At 25.8% G+C, this 23,456-nt stretch overlaps 1 protein-coding gene across 3 annotated transcripts in view; it reads left to right on the top strand.

Moving 5' to 3' along the window:
• The first annotated feature begins 3,057 nt into the window (after positions 1–3,057).
• The window catches only part of LOC145843450 (uncharacterized), a 59,517-nt gene continuing 39,118 nt past the window's right edge, over positions 3,058–23,456 (top strand). For all 3 annotated transcript variants that reach the window (XM_082950938.1, XM_082950937.1, XM_082950936.1), the window contains exons 1-8: positions 3,058–3,166; positions 3,956–4,050; positions 7,809–7,901; positions 11,202–11,240; positions 11,732–11,765; positions 15,733–15,790; positions 19,561–19,679; positions 23,271–23,368. In XM_082950938.1, coding sequence (XP_082807064.1) covers positions 3,139–3,166; positions 3,956–4,050; positions 7,809–7,901; positions 11,202–11,240; positions 11,732–11,765; positions 15,733–15,790; positions 19,561–19,679; positions 23,271–23,368 — 564 coding nt within the window. In that variant the 5' untranslated portion in view covers positions 3,058–3,138. The remainder of the gene's footprint in view (positions 3,167–3,955; positions 4,051–7,808; positions 7,902–11,201; positions 11,241–11,731; positions 11,766–15,732; positions 15,791–19,560; positions 19,680–23,270; positions 23,369–23,456) is intronic.

Raw genomic sequence — 23,456 nt, 5'->3', positions numbered from 1 at the left:
ATTACTTTTGTACAAAATGGAAAACACTTGCATTTAGTTTATTTAATAAATAGATATTATATAACTAACTTATTAAGTTCAAGCACTCTTTACACTCTTTTTTCAGATAATTACTTGCTGTTGTAAAATAGAAGTTATTATGAAACTCAGAAAAATATCCTGTTAAAATGCTAATTTTTCTTTTTCACATTTTTAAACTAAAGCAGTAATTTCTTCTAATTATTTTTAAATGTTATACAGAGACTTAAAACCAAACTAATCAAATTAAATCGAGTTACCGAAAAAAATTAACTTGAAACATATTTCGGCTCAGCGGGCCACATTTACATGCTCGCGGGCCACAAAATTTTCTTTCGCGGGCCGCATTCCATTCAAAAAAATAATGTGCTCGCGGGCCGCAGATTTACCCTTCGCGGGCCGCAATTGGCCCGCGGGCCGCAGTTTGCCGACCCCTGTTTTATATGTATAAACATTTTTTTGCTCTGGTTTAAAAGTGTCAATACTTTTTTGTTACTCTGTATCTAAGGTAATTTTTTAGTAGTGGAAATCAGAAGCTACCCAAAAGTATGCTAAATTTTTAATTTAGATTCTAATGGAGCCATATGTCACATTTTTGGGAACCCTGATCTAAACAAGTATAAAATCTGTGGAACTAATTTATTTTTAATAAAAAAATCTGAGCCATTTCTGAGTCATACTTTGATAATAGGACATTCATTTACTTTGTAGTTTTTCATTCATTCACATTTAGAAAATCTACAGATTTAAAAAAAATACACTGCATTGCTTTTTGATGAAAAAAATCTGAGCTGAGCTAAATGTATATAACTTAATGCTTAATTTGTATCCTTTTTAAGATACTTAAAGTACAATATGGCAAAATTGTCTATGAGGAGAGCAAAAACTAAGTATTAATGAGTACTAAAGAATCAAGAAATCAGGGATTTTCCAAGCTAAAGAATTGAAACAAAAGTATGTTTTTCTTTGAAAGAAAGCATACCTTTCTGCTAATTTGCAAAAACGTACCAAGCTACGTGCAGGCAGCAGAACATTAAGAACATCTGTATCCTTATTGCTGACTCACCTTACCAAAATGTATAAAAAATAAACCAATAATAAGTTTTATTACATAAACCTTAAAATAAAAATAAGTAACATATTAGCCAATCAGAAGTGACCTTAAAAAAACAATGAATATTTCTATGGGATACAGAAATTCATTCTAACCCAACATAAAAAATAAATAGTTTGGAAATAAGACACATTAAGCTAAAAGATGTTGTATAAAAAGTTATTGAAGAAGTAAAAATAAAGATGAAAACTAAAGAATTTTAGTAAAAATTATAAAAGTTTGACCATAAACAGAATGATGCTTGTAATTTAGCACACAAATTCATAGTTTTGTCAGTAATTGCCTAGATTCTAGATATAAAATGATGTTATACCAATATCAAGCTGAAATTCAACAATATTTAAGAAAACTTTCTCTGTTTTTCTATCAATGTTCAATTTTTTATTTTTTTTTTTTTTTTTTTTTTTTTATTTTTTTTTTTTATGGTAAAAAAACATCAGTCTCAAACTCTACCCCTTGCAACGATAAACGTTTTCTGGGGATTTAATACCAGGTCCATTAATTTAATACCAGGTCCATACTTTTAGAATAAGATTTAAAGAAAGTAAATACATCAATAAGGTAAACTGTTTAAAAATGTTGCAGCCGCTTAAGGTAGCTCTAATTTTTTTTTTTACTACCAGTTCCGAAACAATGGTCGCATGGATGGTTCCCACTTTCTATAAATTCCTAAGAAATTGCAATATACTGCAAAATCCTTAGAAATCCCTAGAAAAAAATTAAAAATATGTCAAAATCCCTAGAAATTACGTTTTTTTGCTTGGTGATTGAAATGTTTGTGATATTAAATCCAATATTATATTTTTGGACTTATAAATTTTATTTGTATTTAAGAGTCATATGCACTTTTCAGAGTACAAAACATATAGTGTATTTAAAAAATATTCTTGTTGCCTTAAAATTTGACAAATTTTGATTAAAGCTTTAATACTTAATTACAAAAAACTTAGATAGACATTATTGTCTAATTTTTTGATGATATAAATTTAAAAATAGTTAATCAACTAATATATCTGCTATGGTATTCAGAAATAAAAAACTGAAGTTTTTTTATTGTTTAAATTGCTATATGAAATAAATTAGGCCATTTAAAAATTATTCAAGATGCCTCTTATATCTTAATTATTATATTGATCTACTAGAATACTACTCCTGCCTGTAGTATAATACTTTCTATAGCATAAAGTTTTCATTATATGCTATAAACTGTATAAAATAGACATAAAAACTGTAAAACATCAAACTCTGTTCTATAATAAATGTAAATTTAATATCTTTGATGTTCAAAGTACAGTAATATTAACATATAAATTGATATTGAAATTAAGTTTAAGAAGAGTATGAACAGTAGCTTATAGTTGTTCTCTAACACAATCTATCAAGAAAGGGCAAAACCGGCTGTAGGTTGTCTCAGATGCTGTTGTTGTTGGTTGTGTGGTGAATTTCATCATTTATTGTTGACGGCGCAAACATCTCAACATTTTGGACAAAATAAATATTGTCAAAACTATCTATCAAGCCAATTTTTTTGGTAACTTCCTTATAAATTTGCTATATTTTGTTGATTTCCCTTAACTTTTTTTTGAAATTGTAGTTGGAACCCTGTGAATACTTCTAGACTTAAAAAATAAACATATGAGTAATTGTTTAGTGCGCTGTGTTCTTTTAAATTACGTACTTTATGATGTCTTAACTTTTTTAAAATCATATTCTAAAAATTTGGACCTGGTAGTAAATAAAAATAGAATATCAATTTTGTTGATTTTCAGCTTAATATTGGTGTGAAATCATGCTAAGTAATTACTTTTTTTTGTCATTAGAGTGTATAATTGATTAATTTCTGCATATAAATGTAATATTGAAGCTGTCCTACTTACTAGAACAACAAAACATTTATTAATAGTCTAAATAAGTTTTTTTTTAAAGCAGTTTAAAATTTTGAATTTACATAGAGTTATTTGGTGTATTTAGAATAAAAGAAGTTGAAAAGAAACATATCTACTTATATGGAGAGTTCTGGAAACAGCAAATCAAGTAATTTATAAACCTTCATACAGAGTAGAGATTGATGTTACTTCAATCAAGATGTTTTTTAAACTCCTAGCTTTAAGTGTACTTTTTTTTAAAACAATATAGCCTTGTTTTGTGTTAAAAAAAATAGTTTTACTATCATTTAGTATTTTAAAATTTCCAACATTTAAAGTCTTTAAACTAAATAAGAAGTGTTTCCTGAAAATGTAAGAACTCTAGCTCTAAAAATGAAAGAAAAGATAGATTTTTAGTGAATTTTTAAATTTCCAAAAATTTGATAAGTAAAAACATTTGTATTGGAAAATTTTTACAAAAATGTCTATATCTCAAAAGTTATTTATAGTTTTTTCTTTAAATATTGACTGAGTTTTTACTTTAAGCTAGTATAACATATTTTTACTAATTAGTACTATACATAGTTATACTTTTCTTAGTTTTATTTTGGTTTATGAATTACAGGCAATAAGGCAATAAAGGGGTCAAAAATTTATTTTTCAACTAATTTAATTTTATAGTATAAACTATAACTTTATAAATTTTAGTAAACTCCCAAATATCCAAAAAAAAAAACTTTTATTAAATTGCTGTCCATATGTCTTGAATGATAATAACTTTGTAGAAAATTGTCTACATCTGAAAACTTATTTTAAATTTTTGTATTTTATTAAAGGTATTTTAGAGTCTGTCTTTTAAACTTCATATAAAAGTTAATAATATTAAAAAAAAAAGTCTTGACATGTATGCTTTTTATGTAAACTTTAATTCAAAAATATAAAAATATTTTTTTTACAGATGAACAACGTCATGAGTGGTCAATGGATAAAGAATTAATTTCAAAACTTGAAGAAATTGGTGTTAGTAGAGTTAACATGAAGACCTTAATAAGAGTCAGTGATTATTTATATATTTCGTTCTTGTGTAAGGTAGTGGTGTATGTGTATTTTTATAACAATATACTTTTTAAAACTGATACGATTGATAAAATAGTTTATTTGGGTTTTGAAAAAGATATGTCACTTTTAACAATTTTTTAATCTTCAAATTCAATATGTTAATTATCAACAAAGTTTTGAATTTCTATGTTACTAGTTTTTAGATCCTAGAGATAAAATTCACTCAAAATTACTTTACTTAATACAGGGTTTCCAAATGCCTAGTAAAACCTGGAGTTTGACAACTAAAGTACGAAACTTTTGATTAGATATGAAAAACTCATATAGAAAAAACATCATTAAAATATTTTTTCAAAAACACATTTAAATTATCTTTACAATATCTTTTCAATGTTGTTATACTATTTAAGACAGTTTTTTTTTACCTTAAACATAATTATATACCAAAAACAGGCAAAAGTACGTTTTAAATACGTTGAAGGAATTTATAAAACCAAGAGAAAAATTGTTGAAAAACCTCTAGCAACCCTGCTTAATAGTTAAGTTAAGGGCTAGGGGGTTGTAAATCAGTATTTTCATAAATTGATCTAATTTTGTTGAGGCTAACTCAGCTACATGTTGTTTGTTACAGATTTTTTAAATTCAAAATAATTTTTGAAATATAGTCAAAGTTGGAGAATACAATAGGTTCTTTATGGGAAGGGAAAACTAGAAAAGCAAAAAAAAAGACTATTTCACTAAAAAATTATCTCCTTCTACAATTTGTTAGATAATTACCTTAAACTATTAATAAATGTTCCTTGCAGTATTTAAAAAAATTTGTCATAAAAAATTAAGTACAAAAATAAAAATAATTAAAACTTTAACTTTATTAAATTTAGTAACTACAGAACTTTTTAAATATTGCAAGAAACACTAGGATTATCTTAAGTATGTATTTACTATGAAAGTATCTACTACTACACCAAAATATAAAAATAAATAAAAATAGTTAGGTTAAGTAAACACTACAATTAAAAGTTTTAGGTTTAAAATTTAATTTATTCAACAACAGTATAATGCCACCAAGATGGGATAGATTAGATAAAAAATAGCTTTTATTTGTTTAAGTTTCATACTATTAGTTATAGTTTACTAAGACGTGTAGCAAACGTAAATACATCAGTATAACCAGGGTGTTATTTAAATACAAATCGTCTGTTGTATGGGTAGATATTCTACAATTTGCTGCAAAACTGCTCTTTTTTGAAGTTGTATGTTTGGTATATAAACTAACACTGCTTGAGATACTTTTGTACTTGTTCTAATTGTAGGTTTAATCAAGTACAGCATGTTATACTTGTAATTGTTGCAAACATAATAAAGTTAACTGTTCATTAAAAGTTAATAATTTATTGAAAGCTGTTTTAGATAATTTAGTAGTAGAAAGTGAGGAGAAAGCATAATTAAAATTTATATAGGCTCAACAGGAGGAAGTTTTATAGATAGGTATGCCAGTAAAAACAGCATTTTAAAAACTTTAAAAAATATATACTTTTTATAGTATTTTGGAATTGTTTTCATGTTGGTAAATAGAAACAAAAACCATATAGTTTGTAAAATCAAACAAAACTTGAGCTGTCTAGTAGAACCAGTCAAACATGCAACTGGAAATTGCAGCAGAAGATAGAGTGCTTATTTTTGAATTAAAGGAATTCAAATTAAAAAAATATTTTCCCACACCAATAGACCATTATTCTTTAAATAACACTTCAATTATACTCATTTATTTCTTTTATTTACGCAATTTTCAAAACAGTCACAAACTATAAGTATAAATACGTATAAAATACTGGGTTTTCTGTATTCTTTTTATATCTTCTTTGTATCATATTCACAATCTATTTAAAAGCTTGTATTCAAACAAACACAAAAATATTTGTTTTAAACATGAATAAATTATGGCACCAACTCCCAGTTATTTTCTTATGTTTCATTTTACTTGATATTTTTGTTTCCCAGATTTTAGTTTGTATTGCTGTTTGAATTTATTTTACATCATAGAACTTTATTTCATAATCTTTGATTGTTTGTTAGACGACCTGTGACCATCTTAGAAATAAATCTAGTCTTAGTTTTATTATTTGTTTTAGTTACATTACACTAAAAATCAATAGTTTTATTATTTATAATTTTATAACCATGTAATTATATTAAGTTAAACTAACGTGTTAGTCTATAAGATTTATGTTTAGTATTGTGACATTATCTTTATTTTAATCCTGTATTATACAACTTTTGTTTAAAAATTTACATGCTTAATAAGTTATGTAGTTTGTTATATTTTACAATGTTTTATAACTAGACTTGTAGTTTTATAACTTCATTCTTAATGCTTACATTTATATTTTCATAAATACTGTATCACGTCTATATTTTATTATTTGTTTGAAATCTACAACGTTAGCCCTCTGAAACTTAAGTCAAAAAATTTGCTAAATTTGATTTTCAGTCATACAGATAGCAGTTTATATCTTATGTAAGTTTACATTATAAAATCATACTGTTGTTCCTAAATTAACTTTCAAATCTAAAAAGTTTGAAGAGTTTTTGCTTTAGACAACTTATTTTATGTATCTTTTTGTAATATTTTCTTTTTACTTAAAAAAATATTTTTAATACTTTAAATTAAACATATGGATATATATTTTTATGCTGTTATATAATGTCCGTTAATCTACTCAGACTCAGCAGAACTTTTTCATATTTTATGGACAGCAAAATCCTTTCAGTTTAAATAGGTATTTGGCTACATGAGAAGTTGTCTTAAATTTCTGATTGGCTCTGATGTATTGATGTACAGGATATAATTCCGTTTTACATTATGTCTTATATTTAATAGTCAAAAATTAAAACAAATTTTTCTACCAGTTGTTCATAGTTTTATTATGATTAGACTTAGAAAGTTACAACAGGGTTACTACACACTCACACAACTCAAGCTACTCATCACTCTAGCTACTTTTAATTTTTTATGGTTAAAAAAAGCTGCGGCTAGTTTAAATTTTTTTCTTAGTTTAAGACTAGCTTTAGTTACTTATATATACTTTTTTTTGTTTTTTTTTTCTTTAAATCAAAAGTACTGTTGTTACCATTATGGTAATTTTAGCTTATAAAGGTCAATTAGCAGTACTTTATAAAGGTTTTAATTCCTTTTACATGATTTTTTTCACAAAGTTAACTGATTCAGTCTAGTTTGACAAAATTTAGGTTATTTTTTTGTCACTAAGGCTTATTGTTTTGCATTAATGAGTGGTAAACTTGTTTGAAAACGATATCTGGGTTACTGTAGAAAGACATATATTTTTATTGGAATAGTCATCTTTTTGTGTTTTTAGTTGTTGACTTTCATAAGGAACCTATTAAGCTCTTTAAATCTAATCGCTTATATCTCAAATAAACTTAAAATTTGATAAAAAAAGGTAGCTTAAATATTAACGTAGAAAATGAGAATAATTTTTAAAAATTATAATTTACTTTCTCCCCATAACCTTAATAGTAGCTAAATATTATATGCAAAGCTTTTTCTTTTTTTTAGATTTATTTTTACAAAACCTAAAACAAGTTTTTAAAGGTTAAAATTGTATAAGATAAATTATATACGTTTCCCTAGAGATGAAAATATAAAGCTGTAACTTATAAAATAAAAATAAAAATTTGAATTATTCATTAGTTATGTTTGTATAAAATACAACCTAATTGTATGGTTTTAGAGTGTCATTAAAGAAAAAAGTGTGCAAGATTTGGTTCAATCTCATATAGAAAATAAATCTACATCAGATAAAATTAGTATTGATAGGATGAGAGTAAGTTTTTAAATTATTATAAGTATTGTAATTCGATTTTAAATAAGGTATTAATAATGGAAACAAAGACTGACTTTGAAAACTATTTAAAAAACTACTTTTAATTTTCGCTTGAAATGAAAAATCTAAAGTGTTTTGAAATAAACTTAGAGATATTAATTTTTATAGATAAAATTGTTACTGTATTTAACAAGTTTTAACTTAATTACATTATAAAAATATTTTTTTATAATCTTTTCCTTATACTTTGCACAATAACCACTATTTACACTGCTTGGCATTAAATATCCATGTGATACGCTGATACCTAATTTAGTCCTCATAGGAACTCATCAGGCAGACATAGTCACAATGAACCGTTGTATCAGTCAAACCAAACGTCCTTAAGTATTGCAAAGAGTTTGTTTGTGAATACGACCAAAAAAATTATGCAACTCAATCATTCACTGCTTAACATCTAAGACATTGTCAATTTCAATGTGAGGTTAAGTTGACGCTCATTAGATTAATTAAATAATACTTGGTGATATGCAGCAAAGCTGCGGTGTTTTTTACGCTATCATGCAATAAGAACTTTTTTGGCTGTACCTACAAACTCTTTAATCGGGGTTGCCACAAGGTCAGGAAAATCAGAAAAAGTCAGAAAAAACTAAAAAAAAATGACAAAAGTCAGGATTCTTGTCAAAAGTCAGGAAATTTAACAAAATTTGAAAAAACATCAGATTTTGTCTCATTAAATAAAGCTTACAAAATTCCTTATCATTTAAAACCTTCAAATGGTAAAAAATAATTAAAAATCCTCTAAATTCTAACTAAAATTGCAAAATTTTTCTAGAAATTTACAAAATTACAATTTGTCTAATGCCTTTATCTGTTAAAAATGAGTAAAGTATCCTTTATAAAACTGCAAAGTTTTTCTATTAATGTACTGAACAAAGGCACGCTCAAATATGCACCAAGGGTCAAATATGCACAAAATGACACTTTTGCACAAAGGGTTATTTTTGCACGAGAGTAAAAAAAAAAGTATAAAAAACAATTAAAAAATATTTAAAAGGAAAAAAAAACAACGGTTCATTGTGACTATGTCTGCCTGATGAGTCACAGCTAGTACGAAACCACGTCTCAGAACGTCACATGGATTGTTATCGATGATTGTGTGGTGCTGTTTAGTGCTTATTGAATGATGGCGTAAGAAACTTATTAGCGTTGCTGAAGAAAGCCTAAATAACTACTTAGCAATAATTTTTGTAGTGTAAAAATTTTGTAACAAACAAATAAACTATTAAACTTTTAACAGTTGGTTTGTTGTTTTAATATATTGCAAAAAGTCAACTCTTTAAATACAGTAACCTGCTACCTATGTACGCAGTTCATAGTTACGAACTGCTGGTATGCTACGCAGTTTATAACCTAAAAAGGGTGTGTTTCAATTTACTTTTTTTTTACTTGGAAATTTAAAAACCAAACCTAAAAGTAGTAAAAAAAGTATTATATGTAAAAATGAACTATATAAACTTGATACTATATAAATAGAGTGTTTTTGGTGTTATTATTGCTTTTTTTTGGAAAGTATTTTTTTATTTACTATTTAATTTAGTTTAAAGTAAAATTTCTATAGTATTAAGTGTTTTTGTTTTGACAATTTAGTCTTGAAGATGACTTCAAGTCAGTAAAGTGTAACTTAATTCTAATTTAAACCTCTCAACAAATTTTAACATTTAACTCTTTATGACTATTTTTAGCTAGATATTTAAAAGTCATTATCAAAAATATTACATAACTTAATTTATACCATACTTTTATCAGTTTTTAGCAAGCATATTCTGACGATGAAATGTTTAAAAGAACTTGTTTTACTAATTTTTGTTAGCAAACGATTAAATCTATATTTTAAATAGTTATATAAATAAATAACAATATACTTTTAACAAATAAGTTTGTGGGGATTTTACTTTAACAGTATTTTGTAAACTTCAGAGGCTTTTAACTGGTTTTTATTAGGTTTAATGTAGGCAATTTAAGACTAAAGTTTCCTAGGTGCGCACTGCCAGTTGGGTACACACTTTTGCGCTGTGTTCATAGTTCTTACCCAGGTTGCAGGTTACTGTATTTAGGGTAAAAGTTCAGATTATAAAAATTTAAATTCAAATAATTAAAACTCTAAAAAAAAGTGGAGTAAAAAAAAAAGTAACTTGAAATTCAAAAATAAAAAATGCTTGAAGATCTAAATAATAAGATTATGTTGGTAAAAGTAGTTTATAAAAATATTAGAAACTAAAATTCATAATTACTAAAAAAAAAAACATATTTTAAATAAGTTTTGAAACTGCTTTTAGACATATTAATTATAAATTAAAAATCAATGTTACTGATGTCTGATTCAGAGGTTAAAAATTGTTTTTGTTCGGTGCGCCAGATGGGGAAAAGTTTATTTATTAGTGGCCCATAGTAGTTCAATTTCCTTTTATTCACGAACGGAACATTATTATACACATTTGACAAAATATTGATCTCAATTTTTATACTATATCTAGTCTAAGTATTAAATCTCAGTTGAATTGTACCTGAGGTCAATTTTTTGCTCCTTATTTTAAATCCTAGTATATTAAGTGTGGTTACATGACTATTCAAATTCCGACAATTCAAATTCTTAATAAAATCTTATGAAACCATATCTCAAAAAGTAACATATATTTGAAATAAATAAAAAAAGTGGTTTTAGATCTGATTAATAAGATTACGATATCAAAAAAAAACTGAAAAAGATAATTATTTAAAAGAAATTTTAAGAATTAGTATACTTTTAAATAAATTTTAGCCATATCTCAAAAAATATTTAAAAAATTTCAAAAAGAAAAATGGTCTGTTGGTATTAATTAGACCTACATACTTGTTTTATTTTCTAATATGTTTTACTTTTTGAATTTTGATACTTTTATTTTTTTAGGAATTTTAAGTTGTCGGAGTTTGATTTGTCCAAATTTAAGTTATCGTGCACAAAAGTGTAAGTTTTAAATTAAGTTAAGCAGAGCAGATTTATAAGCTTGCGTACCGCAGTTTTACTTTTCGCGGGCCGAGTTCCACTTAAATTTTTGAACATTTTCGTGCGGGATCCGGCCCAGGCTGTACATTGCCCACCCATATTCTATATGTGGTATTCCATATCCATTATGTTTAAAAAAAATTCATTAACATACAGTTGGAATTGTAATGCACTATCTTTATAATAAAAAAATATTGAATTATCTTTAGTTAAACCTCTTTATAATGAAAAATAAATTTACAATTATGTTAAAGGTTCTACGGCCAAGGAAAGAAAAGTCTTCAAACTTAAAAGTTAGCCCTAGTTAATCTTATGAAGTAAAAATATTACTACAAGTAAATTTTTAAACAATTATGTTGTTAAAATCCTCTGCAAATTAAAAAAAAAAGTTAATAATGTGGTTTTGGTATAACTTAAATTTCATAAATCCTGTTAGATATTTATGCGAAAGTTTTTCGAATGTTTTCTAAGATGTTTTACGACAACTTTAAAGCTGTTTTAAGTTTTGTATGTATAACTATAAACTACATTACTCACTTTTTTTTTACTTTAACTTTACTTTAAGATTTTTCATTAAGGACATTTTTTTTTTGAAAACTCTATTTATGTGGTATTTAATACACCACAGTTCTATAAAGTCTTATATTAACAACCACTGTGATGATTGTTTTGAAAAATAAAATAAATACTTTTCATTGTATTTGAACGAAGTTGTTTGGTTTGTATGTTTTATTGTTTGAATTTATAATAACTAAAATTTAAGCCATTAAATTTTTATACACAGGTAAAAAGTACCGAGGAAAAGCTCCCAACAATAAGTGAGTCTTGAGTAAATAGTATAAAAGTAATTAAAATATTAGTCAGTAAAGGAAAAAAAAACTAGTTGCTTGAAATTATTAATTTGTTGTTTTTAAAATATGTAAAAGCTGTCTTTTTGTAGTTATAAAATTAAAGCAAACTTAAAATCAAAATTAATATATAAAAAAAAAAAAGTTTTTTACATGCTTGTAAAATTTGCACAGTTTAAAAAAGGTTATTAATGATTTATAAAAATATAGACACAATTTGTTTAGAAGTTAATTGTCGATTAGATAAATATACAATTTTTACTAACTGTTTGATTTAAACAACTTTTGTTTTTTTGACTATCCTTGAACAACAAGGTTTTATTCTGAGTTCCCTGAGTTTGATGCTTTTCAGTAGAAAGTCTTCAATATTACTAATTGTGAATAAATCTTCTGAAGTTATTCATTTAATGTAGCATCAATATGCTTAAATATACTGTTAAGATTCAGATTGTCTTATGTGAACCGTTTATTCCAATCTATAATCAATTTTTACCGAATCTTTTCCCACCCGTTTAATTTTCATCAAACATGTTTCCACTAACATAAAAGAATATCATCAATGTAACGTTTAAAGAGTTTACCGAGTAAAAATGAATTACAATTGGTTATATAACGTGGTGCAATGCGATAAATGCAGTTGACACTTAGTTATTATTACAAGTTGTTATCACTTTAGATTGTGTAAAGAAGGTATGGCCGTTATGATGAACTACGGAGTTTTGAAGTCTGGTTATTATGAGATCGATTGAAATTTTTATTCTTTTTCTGTGTATTTTTTACTTATAGAGCATTAAAAAGACTAACTTTTATTAGCTCTCACAAGTATTTTGTTTAACTTTATTTTAGAAATATAACAAAACACATTTCATTTTTCTTAAATTTATTTGAGTATTTTCGCAGTAAGGCTCATACCTTCGCAGTAATTGTATCTTACTAAGTTAAACAAAATTGAAATTGAAATAAAATTATACTGTAGAATAAAGTTTTAAAATATAAAATGACATAATAATTGAATGTTAAAACTAATTAAAAATATATGCTATACAACTATGCTGTACTAATTAAACTCAATAGATTAAAATCAAACTAAAATAAACCAGTGATAAAAATGAAAATAAAGCTACACTTTAAAAAATTTTAATAAGAAACTAATTACTTTTTTATATTACTTAATAAAAGGATTTCAAAAGTCTAGTCCGTTATACAAACTTTTTCTGCTTACATAAACTGGGCCTTAAAGATTTAATGCATAAGCCTTCCAGAATCATTAGCTGTAAAGAGTTCTCTGCTCTCACTAAGACTGAAAAGTTCTCCTTTTTATAGTTTTTAGCACACGTTTCTTTGCACACGAATTACGGCATCTGAGGGTGTTTTAAATCTGAATGATATAATACTTTTAAGCAAATTTCAATATCCTCCACTACTGGAATACTGGTGAACAAGCTTTTGATATCATATGGTATCATATAGCTACTTTTGACTTTGGAATTTCGTAATACAAATTTATTTTTATGACGACATTTTACTGAAAAACAGCTTGCTGTAACAAATTTAGATTTTTAAGTCTATAAGTTTTAAATAAATAATGATTTATCCTTTATAATGGTTTACAACACAAGTTGAATAAATATTTTAATGTACATTTGGGGCACAGCGTTTTTTGGCCAAAAAAGTGCGTACTCAAGCGCTAAGCTGTTTTACAAGGGTTAAGTAGAAGTAATATAGTTAACATACCAGTATTATTTAACTAAATAAAGTAAATATTTCATCAGTGTAAATTTAAGAAGAAAACTATTTGAACAGTTACACATTTTTTGCCTGCTAATATCAGGTTTGAAATTAAAGTATTAGTTCCTTTCAAAGTCTTTATTTTAGTTTTAAATGAATGATAGGCGTACGATGATTTATTACATTGAAATTTTTATTGCTACTGGCTTTTAATTTTAGATTAAACTTAATTCTTAAGGGCATAAGGGGGTTCGACATTTTTTTTTACAAAAACTATACGCCTTTTGTATGCAAGTACAAACTACAAGTCAGTTTTTATAAAATATAAAAATTTTAATTAGTTTTTGAGATGTAGACGTTTTTTTGTAAAAAAAATTCCAATACAAACGTACAGATCGCAATTTTTTCAGGGTCAATTTTCTTAGAAATTTTGGTAGTTCACTAAACATTTATCTCTTCCTTAATTTTTTGAGCTAAAGGCCTCAAAATTTTAGATAACATTCCTTTTATAATATAAAATACTTTTAAAGTTGGGTTTTTAAGATATTGAAAAATATAAATATTGGAAAAAAAGGAAAAAATAACCTTTTTTTCATAATTTTTTATTTCAAAGTTAAAATATTTCTTCATTAAATCAATTTAAATACTTGTAATAAATTTAGTGTGGAAATTTGAAAAATATTAATTAAAAAATGGAGTAGGAAATATATTTTTAGTGAAATAGTCTTTTTTCACGTTTTTAGTTTGCGCCTTCCATTAGGAACCTGTTGAGGTCACCGACTTTGATCGCTTATATCTTGAAATTTACTTTTAATTTTGTTAAGCGGTTAAAAGTGTCAGATAGCTCAGATTAAATTCTACAAAATAAGATCAACTTGTAAAAATCAAGTTGGAATCTCCTTATGCCCTTAGTTGTTATTCCAACTGTATGTCTTACAAATTTTTTATCTGTGATTATTATTTAATTTATCGTTATTTTATTTTTCAACAATGCACAATAAGCAGTATAGTAATAATGATAAGTATAATGTTTTAAAAGTTTATTACTATATAGTTTTTCTCTTTGCGGGATTGTCAGTTGTAGTACTTCTTATTTAGAAAGAATATATACTTTGTATCATTATAACATTTTTAATCATTATTTTTTTTCTCATCGGTAAAAACTCTCATATTTAGAACTTTAACTTCTTTACTTAGTAATGAAATATAAATAATATTATGATCTTTGCAATTTAATTTAAACTTATTTACGTATATTTTCAAAAAAATTTATTGATCAGATTAGAATTAACTTGGATAAAATTTATCGGATGAGTATTAATTTAAAAGTAATTACATTGAAATTTATCAGATATAATTGATAGTTTGATTTAAACTAAAATATTAGGCTTCTACAGGGATTGGCAAACTACGGCCCGTGGGCCAAAATGCCGCCGTTAAAGCATTTTTCTACGACCAGTAAGCTACTTTAAGTTGAAAATATACTTTTTTGAAACAGTAAAATCTAAAGTTTTTATAGTAAAAACTAAAGTTTTTATAGTAATAACCTACAATTAAGCTGTAATTAAATTTTTAGTCTATTATAGTACTACTATTGCTTATTTTATCACGATTTAATAATAAAATAGTAATTTATTTTTATTACTACAGTTATTTGAAAATAACAGCTGCCCATGTGCAACTTTTTTTAGGAAAATTGGCCCATGACCTATATATGAATGCCGACCCTGGGTGACTAAAATCCTGCTACTATCTTATCTATACTTACTATTCTCAATAAGTAGACAAATTTTTAGTCTTTAATATTTACATCATATAAAAACTATTTAGTTGCTTAAAACCATATCTTAAATAAACTTTTTGTTTTTAATGAAAAAAAAATTACCTTTGAAACTAAATGGTTTAATATTTAAAATGTTATTCATTTTAAAGCCAGTTTTTTGTACTGTTTGCACAACTACTTTTTGATTAGAATAGTACAACTAATTTAATGGTTTTTAGTCATTGTTTATGTAATTTTGAATCGGTTTGAATTAATAATTTGATCAAAAAGTCAGGAAAAGTCCGGATTTTTTTTTTCAGCTCGATCGGTGGTAACCCTTTATTGATATATATTTATATTTGTAAAGATTTGGTTAATATTTTTTTCATGAAATTTCTACTGTTATGCAGTTTTTTGTTAAATTTAACAGTTTATATTAATTCACAGACAAGAAAGACTATCCTATTTTAGAGGACAATGTATTTAAATCATCTGGATTTACTGAGTTAGTTTAAATTTTAGTAGTTTGTTAATTTTTTTTCACTAAAAATAACATTGGCTTTTATATAAAAGCTACAAGCCAGTTTTTATAGAATTCAAAAATATTATTTAACTTTTGTGATATTGTATTTAAAAAAAAGTTACCGATACAAACGCATGGACCGCAAATTTTTTGAGGTCAATTTTCTCAAAAATTAAAAAAATCAATAAAAATCTATCTTCTTCATTTTTTGAGATAGAGACCTCAAACTTCCAGAAAATGTTCCTTTTATAGTTTAAATAACTTTGAATGTTGCAATTTAAAGAATATTAAAAAAAAAAAAATTAGATAAAAAAAACAAAAAAAAAGGTGTTTTTTTAATAAAAACTTTATTTTCTAAAAATGAAAAACATTCCTGCATCAAATCTTTTTTAAATTTACTTTTGGACTTTCTGTGAAAATTTGAAGAATATTAATTAAAAAATGAAGTAGGAAATATATTTTTAGTGAAATAGTATTTTTTCAAGGTTTTGGTTTGCGCCTTCCATTAGGAACCTATTGAGGTCATCGACTTTGATCGCTTATATCTCACAAATTACTTTGAGTTTTGTTAAGCGATTGAAAACGTCTGGTAGCTCATATAAAACTTCATAAAATACGATCAACTTGTAAAAATCAAGGTCTATGCCCTTAGTTGTTTTGTATATAAATTTAAGGAATCTGAATATTTATTGCCATATCTGTAATGTTAATCAATTCTTACCAGCGTTTTCTTCAAATCGAGTATTATATATTGAAATGTCAATATGATTTTTGAATTCATTTTTGTTACGTTTTGTCTGGATTAAAATTTTTAATAAATAGATAAAGCACCAATAAGTCGTGGAGTTTTGAATGTTTTATTAATGTTGAAAGTATTCGATTGATAAAATATTTTTTAAACGATCCAAACAAAAAAAAGGTTGGAATAACATCGTACAATAACAACGATTTGCGAAGAACTAGATTTATTGAAACATTTGACGTATGTTCTCTGTGTTACTTAAAAAAGTTTATTAACAATGTTTTTATTTCAGTGATTCATCATTTAAGTTTTGGTAAAAACTGTGCTACTTAGAACAAATAACTAAAGAAAGTTTTTCATAGACAGTTAGGTCATTAAGAAAAAGTTTTATCACATTTGAATAATATATTTACAGGAAATCTAATATAAACATGCACTTAATATTAAGAAAGTTTATCATCACTAAAATATCATTTTACCAATGTTATTTTCTGAAAATTTTTGCTTTTCCAACTTATCCTTTTTTAATTGTCTAATTGAATTTATGCAATAAATTAAAATCTTCTAAAATTTGGGTTATGTATTTTTGAATCTGTTTTAATTAAAAATTTGATTTAAAAAAGTCAAGAAAATTTTTTCAGCTCGATCTGTGGCAACCCTGGGATAAAACAAGTACTGTGCAAAATGTTGTTATTATTTTTATTGTAAATCAAGTAATTTTTTAACGAACTTTCCGTACAAATTTATTAACAGATGATTTTAATATATTTTTTAGAAAACTTGATTATTAACTAAAAGTCAATGTACTTTTGTAATTTTGAGCTAGAAACTTTTAATTTTGAAGAATATTTCTTGCACTATTTATAGGAATTATTGGATTTTTTATTTATTTAAAAGATTTGAAAGTTTTGACCAAAAAAAGAAAAAGTTTGATTATTTTTTTATTTGTTTTTGAAAATAAAGTTTCGGTTTTTAATTCAAATAAGCATGGCACATTTTTCGAAACTTGATAGATATTAGATTAGGGGTCGGAAGGCAATAGGTCCTTGCGGGTTAAATTTAAAGTTTCAAAAAATTTCGCAGGCCAGAGTTTTAATTTTAATCAGCTAGTATTATTACTCAGTTTTAGATTTCGTCACATAAGTCTTCATCACATACTTAAACTGTACTATGTACATCATCGATTGTCTATAATTAACATTGACTAAAATATTTATATCCTAATAAACTCTTTATAATTATCTAAACACTTTTGTAATAAAGTAAAAGTTTTATTTTTAAACTACCTGTTAGTTCTGTAAAAGTATAATAAGCCAGCTATCAGCCGAAATAGTCTATGCGTTTTGTATTAAAGCAATAAATAACAGGAAAAAACAACATAAAATAACAACTACAAACACACTTATGCAACATAACTTTATATAAAAATAAATATAGTTTTTATTTCTTCTACGGTTCATAAAAAGTTTTTTCCCTTTCCTTCAGTGTTTTACATGTTGTAGATCGCCATGTGACGTGGTCATTCGCAAGCACATTCCTTTTATCATTAACGACATCTGTAAAAACTTTTGTCATCATTTTTAATGTTCCTGATAAAAATTTGTGGTATGGATGGTGTGTGTCAAAAAGTTCGTTTACTAAATTTAAGAATTTCTTTGGCTTTTATGGTGGCTACTGTTGAAGAAAAGGCAGGTTGAAATAAATAATTTTTAATTTTTTTTTACTTTTTGGATATTTTGTTTAATTTTCGGTAAACTAAATTGAATTTGCGGGCTGTTTGGTGATTGTAGAATTATTAAGCTTTAACTCATTTTAGTTTATATGTTTATACTTGTTTTTTTTTCAGAGATTTTATGTTGTTGTTAAACTCACTTTATTTAACAAGGAGTTATTCTTCATGTAAAATATATTATTATGGTTATAATAAAGTGCCCAATTCAAGAATGCAGCTACCAAACGCCAGATGAATCATGTGAGTTAGTTTGCAGGCTTCTGGACCTACATAAAGTTGACCATGAAAAGAATTTTGGTTCATCAAAAAGTGTATCAATGCCAAATGAACCTCAACTGATTTTGCCATGAGTGGACCGTGAGATCAGCCAAAAAACATGGCTTGCTTTCATTCGCAGGTGGTAGACATTCAAAATTGGTTCAAACATGAGCAGCCAGAATGCAAGCATACAACTGTTTCAATGTGCGCATGACAAACTTGGTGATCTCATGTTGGCAAATGATCCTAGGTTGACGGCTAAATCAGAAGAATATGTAGCTAAATTGATGGAGTCAGTAGCAGCCATAAAAGTTGCAGTTGGTGTCAAAAGAGCAAGACTAGTGAGCTTGCATCAAGACCACGACGAACCTTTCAGAACATTTACAACCCGTGTTCGAAGTAATGCAGAAGCTTGTAATTTCACTACAGTTAGTGAGTGTGAATGTTGAAAGAAAATGTTACAAGTTATACAGAAGAAGCACTTGTTTTATACGGTTCTTCCTTGCTTGATTAGTTGTTAAATCTTTCGTTAACTATTATGGGTAATTGGTTTAAGATTTACTTGGGTGATTTGATTGATTGCTTTCATATAGAATGTCTAAATTTGCTTTTTTTAAAGTATTTATATATATTTGAAGTATTTAAAAATACTAGTAGCTTAGTTACTAATGTAAACAGTAGGAGTACAAAACAATGATTTTTCCCCTCCTGTGCAGTTGAAAATTTAAATAAACTTGATTAAATTATATATACAACGCTTATAAAATTAAACAGTTTTAGTAAAGTCATTAGATGAAATATAACTTATGTAGTAGTCATGTTAAATTTAAATAGTTGTAATTCTAAATTATAAATATTACCTGAAAAGTATTTATTTTAATTAAAATACTGTTAAATGTATTATTAGTAATATTTAAACTACCAATTAGTATTTTTTATTTGAAGCGTGCTTATAAAAAACTTTTGTTTTACATATTATTAGTCATAATTGCATAATAAACACTTTAATAAACGTTTCAGCATAATAAATTGTGCATTAAATGAAAGAAAAAGATCATCTAGCAGTTCTTCATTACGCAGTGATGATAATAACAAAATGTCGTGCATTGAGTTACTGAGTCAAAACTGGAATTCTAGCGGTAGTAATTACTGTATAATGATACTTGAAATTATATTATTAGTTCAATTTCAGTTTTTAAATGTTAAGAATAAAAAAAATGTTTACTTAAAGATAAAAATCAAACTCTGTTTTATGATTGTTTTAGTTTAATTTTTTTAACAACCAAACCATTTTCAGAAACAATAAAATGTTTGATGCAAGGTAGAGTTTATACAACTTTTATAAAAGTAATAATGTTGTAAAAAAACTAAAAGTTGAAATTAATTAGTAAGTCAAGTTTTAAAACTGCTTTACTATTATTAAGGCTATAGCCTTTATAGGGGATAAATGTATCACTTTTAGTTTCGACTTCTTCTTAAGATCTTTGACTCAGTCAGCTGTTGATGTTTTTACTGCATTATAAAATTCGTTTTAGCTATTGAGACAAATGGTACAAATTCGGAGAGTTCAATAGGTTCCTAATAGGAACCAAGTCAAATAAGCTAAAGTAAACAGTTTTATTAGAAACTTATCTGATGCTAGTTTAAAAAGAATGTTTTCAAACTTTATGAGTTTAATAATAAAGAATTATTAGACATTATTATTGTAGGAACTTTTAAGTTGATGAAATATTGGACTTCCATATGGCCTTAGTTTTTGTAAGAAAATTGTTGGAATTCTCCTTAATGGCAGTAAGAATATTTTTTTTAGTAAATACTGTTTGTTGTTGTTCTTTTTACTTCTTAAAAAGAAAATAGGGAATGAAATTATTTTGTGGTGTCTGATATGGCATCATCTTTAATTATATCCAGGGTTCATCCGCATCAGGCTAAATTTGTTTTTTTTAGCAATATTGGTAAAATGTTAGTTTTTGTTTCTACTTTGTACAAACATTTTGTTTGCTATAAAATTTTTGTCATAGGAAATTTGAATTTTTTAAAAGTTTTTGAGTAGATTATTAAATTTTGAATTTGATTTTTTTTTAAATTTATACTCTTTTTTTTAGTAGAAATGATAAAATGTGAGGATCTGTCATTACAGATACTTGCGTACTTTATACTTTAAAGGTGGCAATCAAAGTTCTCATCTTAAATAAAAGGAGAATGATGAATAATAAATTTTAAATTTTATTAACAATACAATGTTTTACTCGTTTGAAAACGAGATCTTCAGTTGTTTAAAATCTTATTCAAATCGAATCAGATACTTGAAAGTTTCTGAAGTTCTAATATAAGTTTGAGAATTTTTTTTCTAAGATTTTTATTATGTAATTTTTTTTTTTATAAAAAGTTTGTTTTGTAACTTTAAATTTGCTAAGTATCAAGTTTTGTCAGAATCAGGGCTGCCACAAGGTCAGGAAAATTAGGAAAAGTCAGGAAAAACTAAAAAAAATGACAAAAGTCAGCAAAAAATGGAGGTTTTTGATAAAAAGTCTGGAAATTTGACAAAGTTTGAAAAAACGTCAGATTTTGTTAGTTCAAATTTACAAAACTCCTTATTTTCCAAAGCCTTCAAATGGTAAAAAAAATAAATAAAAATCCTTAAAAGTCAGACTTAAATTGCAAAATTTTCCTAGAAATTTCCAAAATTTCTTGGTTTCCAACGCCTTCATCTGGTAAAAATAAATAAAATATTTTTTATAAAACTGCAAAATTTTCCTAAAACATATTGAACAACTACCCTACTTGAACAAGCAGTTTTTTTATGCTTTTTAGTATTCAAACTGTAACATATACACAAAAGTTTATCTTGCAAAATTTTAGAATCAAATTGTTTTTTGTTAAAGTAGATAGTTAAGTTCTATATAATTAAGCACTAAGTTTAGTACTCTATGTAACTAGTTTATGTGTATACTTTACCTTTTTATAATTTTTTCAAAGTTGTTTAAATTTGAAAAATAAGTAAAAGCAGATTATTTTATTAACTTGTAATGATTGTAATGGAATTCAGCAAAAAACTGTTGTTTTAAGCTGTATAAAAATAAGATTGAAAGCTTTATATAGTTTCAAGTATTAGATTATGTGTTTTAGAATAAGTTTAAATAAAGAGTTTGATTTAGAAAAGTCAGGAAAATTTTAGTAAAAAATCAGGAAACGTCAGGAAATTTTTCTGAGCTTTATCTGTGGCAACCCTGCAGTATAAGTGCTAAAAAACTTTTATATTTTAGAAAGAAACTTTAGAATCAGTTTGTTCTAAATTGAATAATTTATTTGTGAACTTCTCTCTAAATAAGCATTTGGTTTATGCAGTCCATCACTATGTGAGCTAGCACCCTGAAAGTAGAATGTTTTACATGTCTCTAGCGGTTACTTGACATTCAAGCTTAGAAAACTCAAATTTATATGATTTTTTTCCAGAAATATATCTAAACAATTAGTTTGAAGGTAAAATAAAATATGTATCGAAAATTTATAAACAACAAAATCGGCGAAAGTCTGCAGAACAAGTCCGGACTTTCGTTTGCCGTGAGACAAGCTCAAATTTAACAAAAGGGTTGATCATGCCAATTCGATCATCAGATCACAAGTTTCGGTAGATTGAGACCGGTTTCGTCCTTATTAGGACTCATCAGTCAGTCACAACCGAAAAACTTGCCTAGTGGACAATGTTTTAAACGTTGCACGGCAAAGACAATGCTGACGTCACTAATCATTGCCAGCAAATGGTTGCTTCATGCTAAAGCATGATAAACCGTTTGTAGATTGACGACTACAAGTTTTTCGGTTGTGACTGACTGATGAGTCCTAATAAGGACGAAACCGGTCTCAGTCTACCGAAACTTGTGGTCTGATGATCGAATTGGCATGATCAACCCTTTTGGAAAATTTATAAAATTAATGGGCTACGCTATTACTATCAAAGTGGTATACTACGTAGTTTCATTTGGTTTTAAGATCAATTGAGCGCCGATCAATAAAGGTTAGGAAAATGTCAGTCTAAAATTGTAAATATTTGCGTACGAACCATGTGTATGAGTGAACAATTAATATAAAAATTTAACAGTTTAAATAATAATAACTGTTTTATTCGCATTAAATCTGACTTGTGTTTAATTTTGTTAGGTTATTTTAGATTTTATTGAATAATAGCAATATTGATATTGTACGCATATTTTTTGTATTTCAGTTTAGTTTTTAAAGGCTTTGCGTTTCTACCCGCCCTTTTCTTCGATAAAGTAAAAGCTTAATAGTAAAAGAACGCTTTTACAAACTTAACCAGCTAACTATATTCGAATTTACTAAAAACGTTTTAAGAATTTTAAGTTTTGTAAAGACTGTTTTCTTGCAATGCATAAAACTACTCATTATTTCTGAAGATGGTTTGGTTGTTAAGAAATAAACTGAAGCGATCATAAAACAGTTTTTAAAAATTCTAATATTATATTACTGAAGTATTCTGCTTTTTAATCAAATTTAGATTTAAGCACTTAATAATAATCACTAAAAAGTTAAAAATAAGTTATTAAAATGATGACAACTTGTAGTCAAATTTTCATTTTTTTATCAAACTATTATATTAATCTATTGTTTTACAAATAAATGTTTATGAAAAGCTTGTTATTATAAGTAATAGAGTATTTAATAAAAAAAACTAATGTAGTAATCTCTTAAAATGTAACGGAATTTTGTAGATGAAGATGATAGTGACAAAGATCCTCATTTTAGTTACATGGCAGAAAAAGATATCGATGAAGATGATGAATCTTATAGGCTCAGTAGAAAGCTAACAGTAAGTTATCTTAAAACTCTAATTCTATATATATTTCAGTAAATTTATGTAGCCGTCTATGAAATATATTTTAAATCTTTTATTTATT

Source organism: Thalia democratica, chromosome 8, assembly GCF_965202585.1.
Source record: "Thalia democratica chromosome 8, ktThaDemo2.hap1.1, whole genome shotgun sequence".
NCBI classification, from domain to species: domain Eukaryota; kingdom Metazoa; phylum Chordata; class Thaliacea; order Salpida; family Salpidae; genus Thalia; species Thalia democratica.
This window is presented reverse-complemented; position numbering and strand designations above follow the sequence as displayed.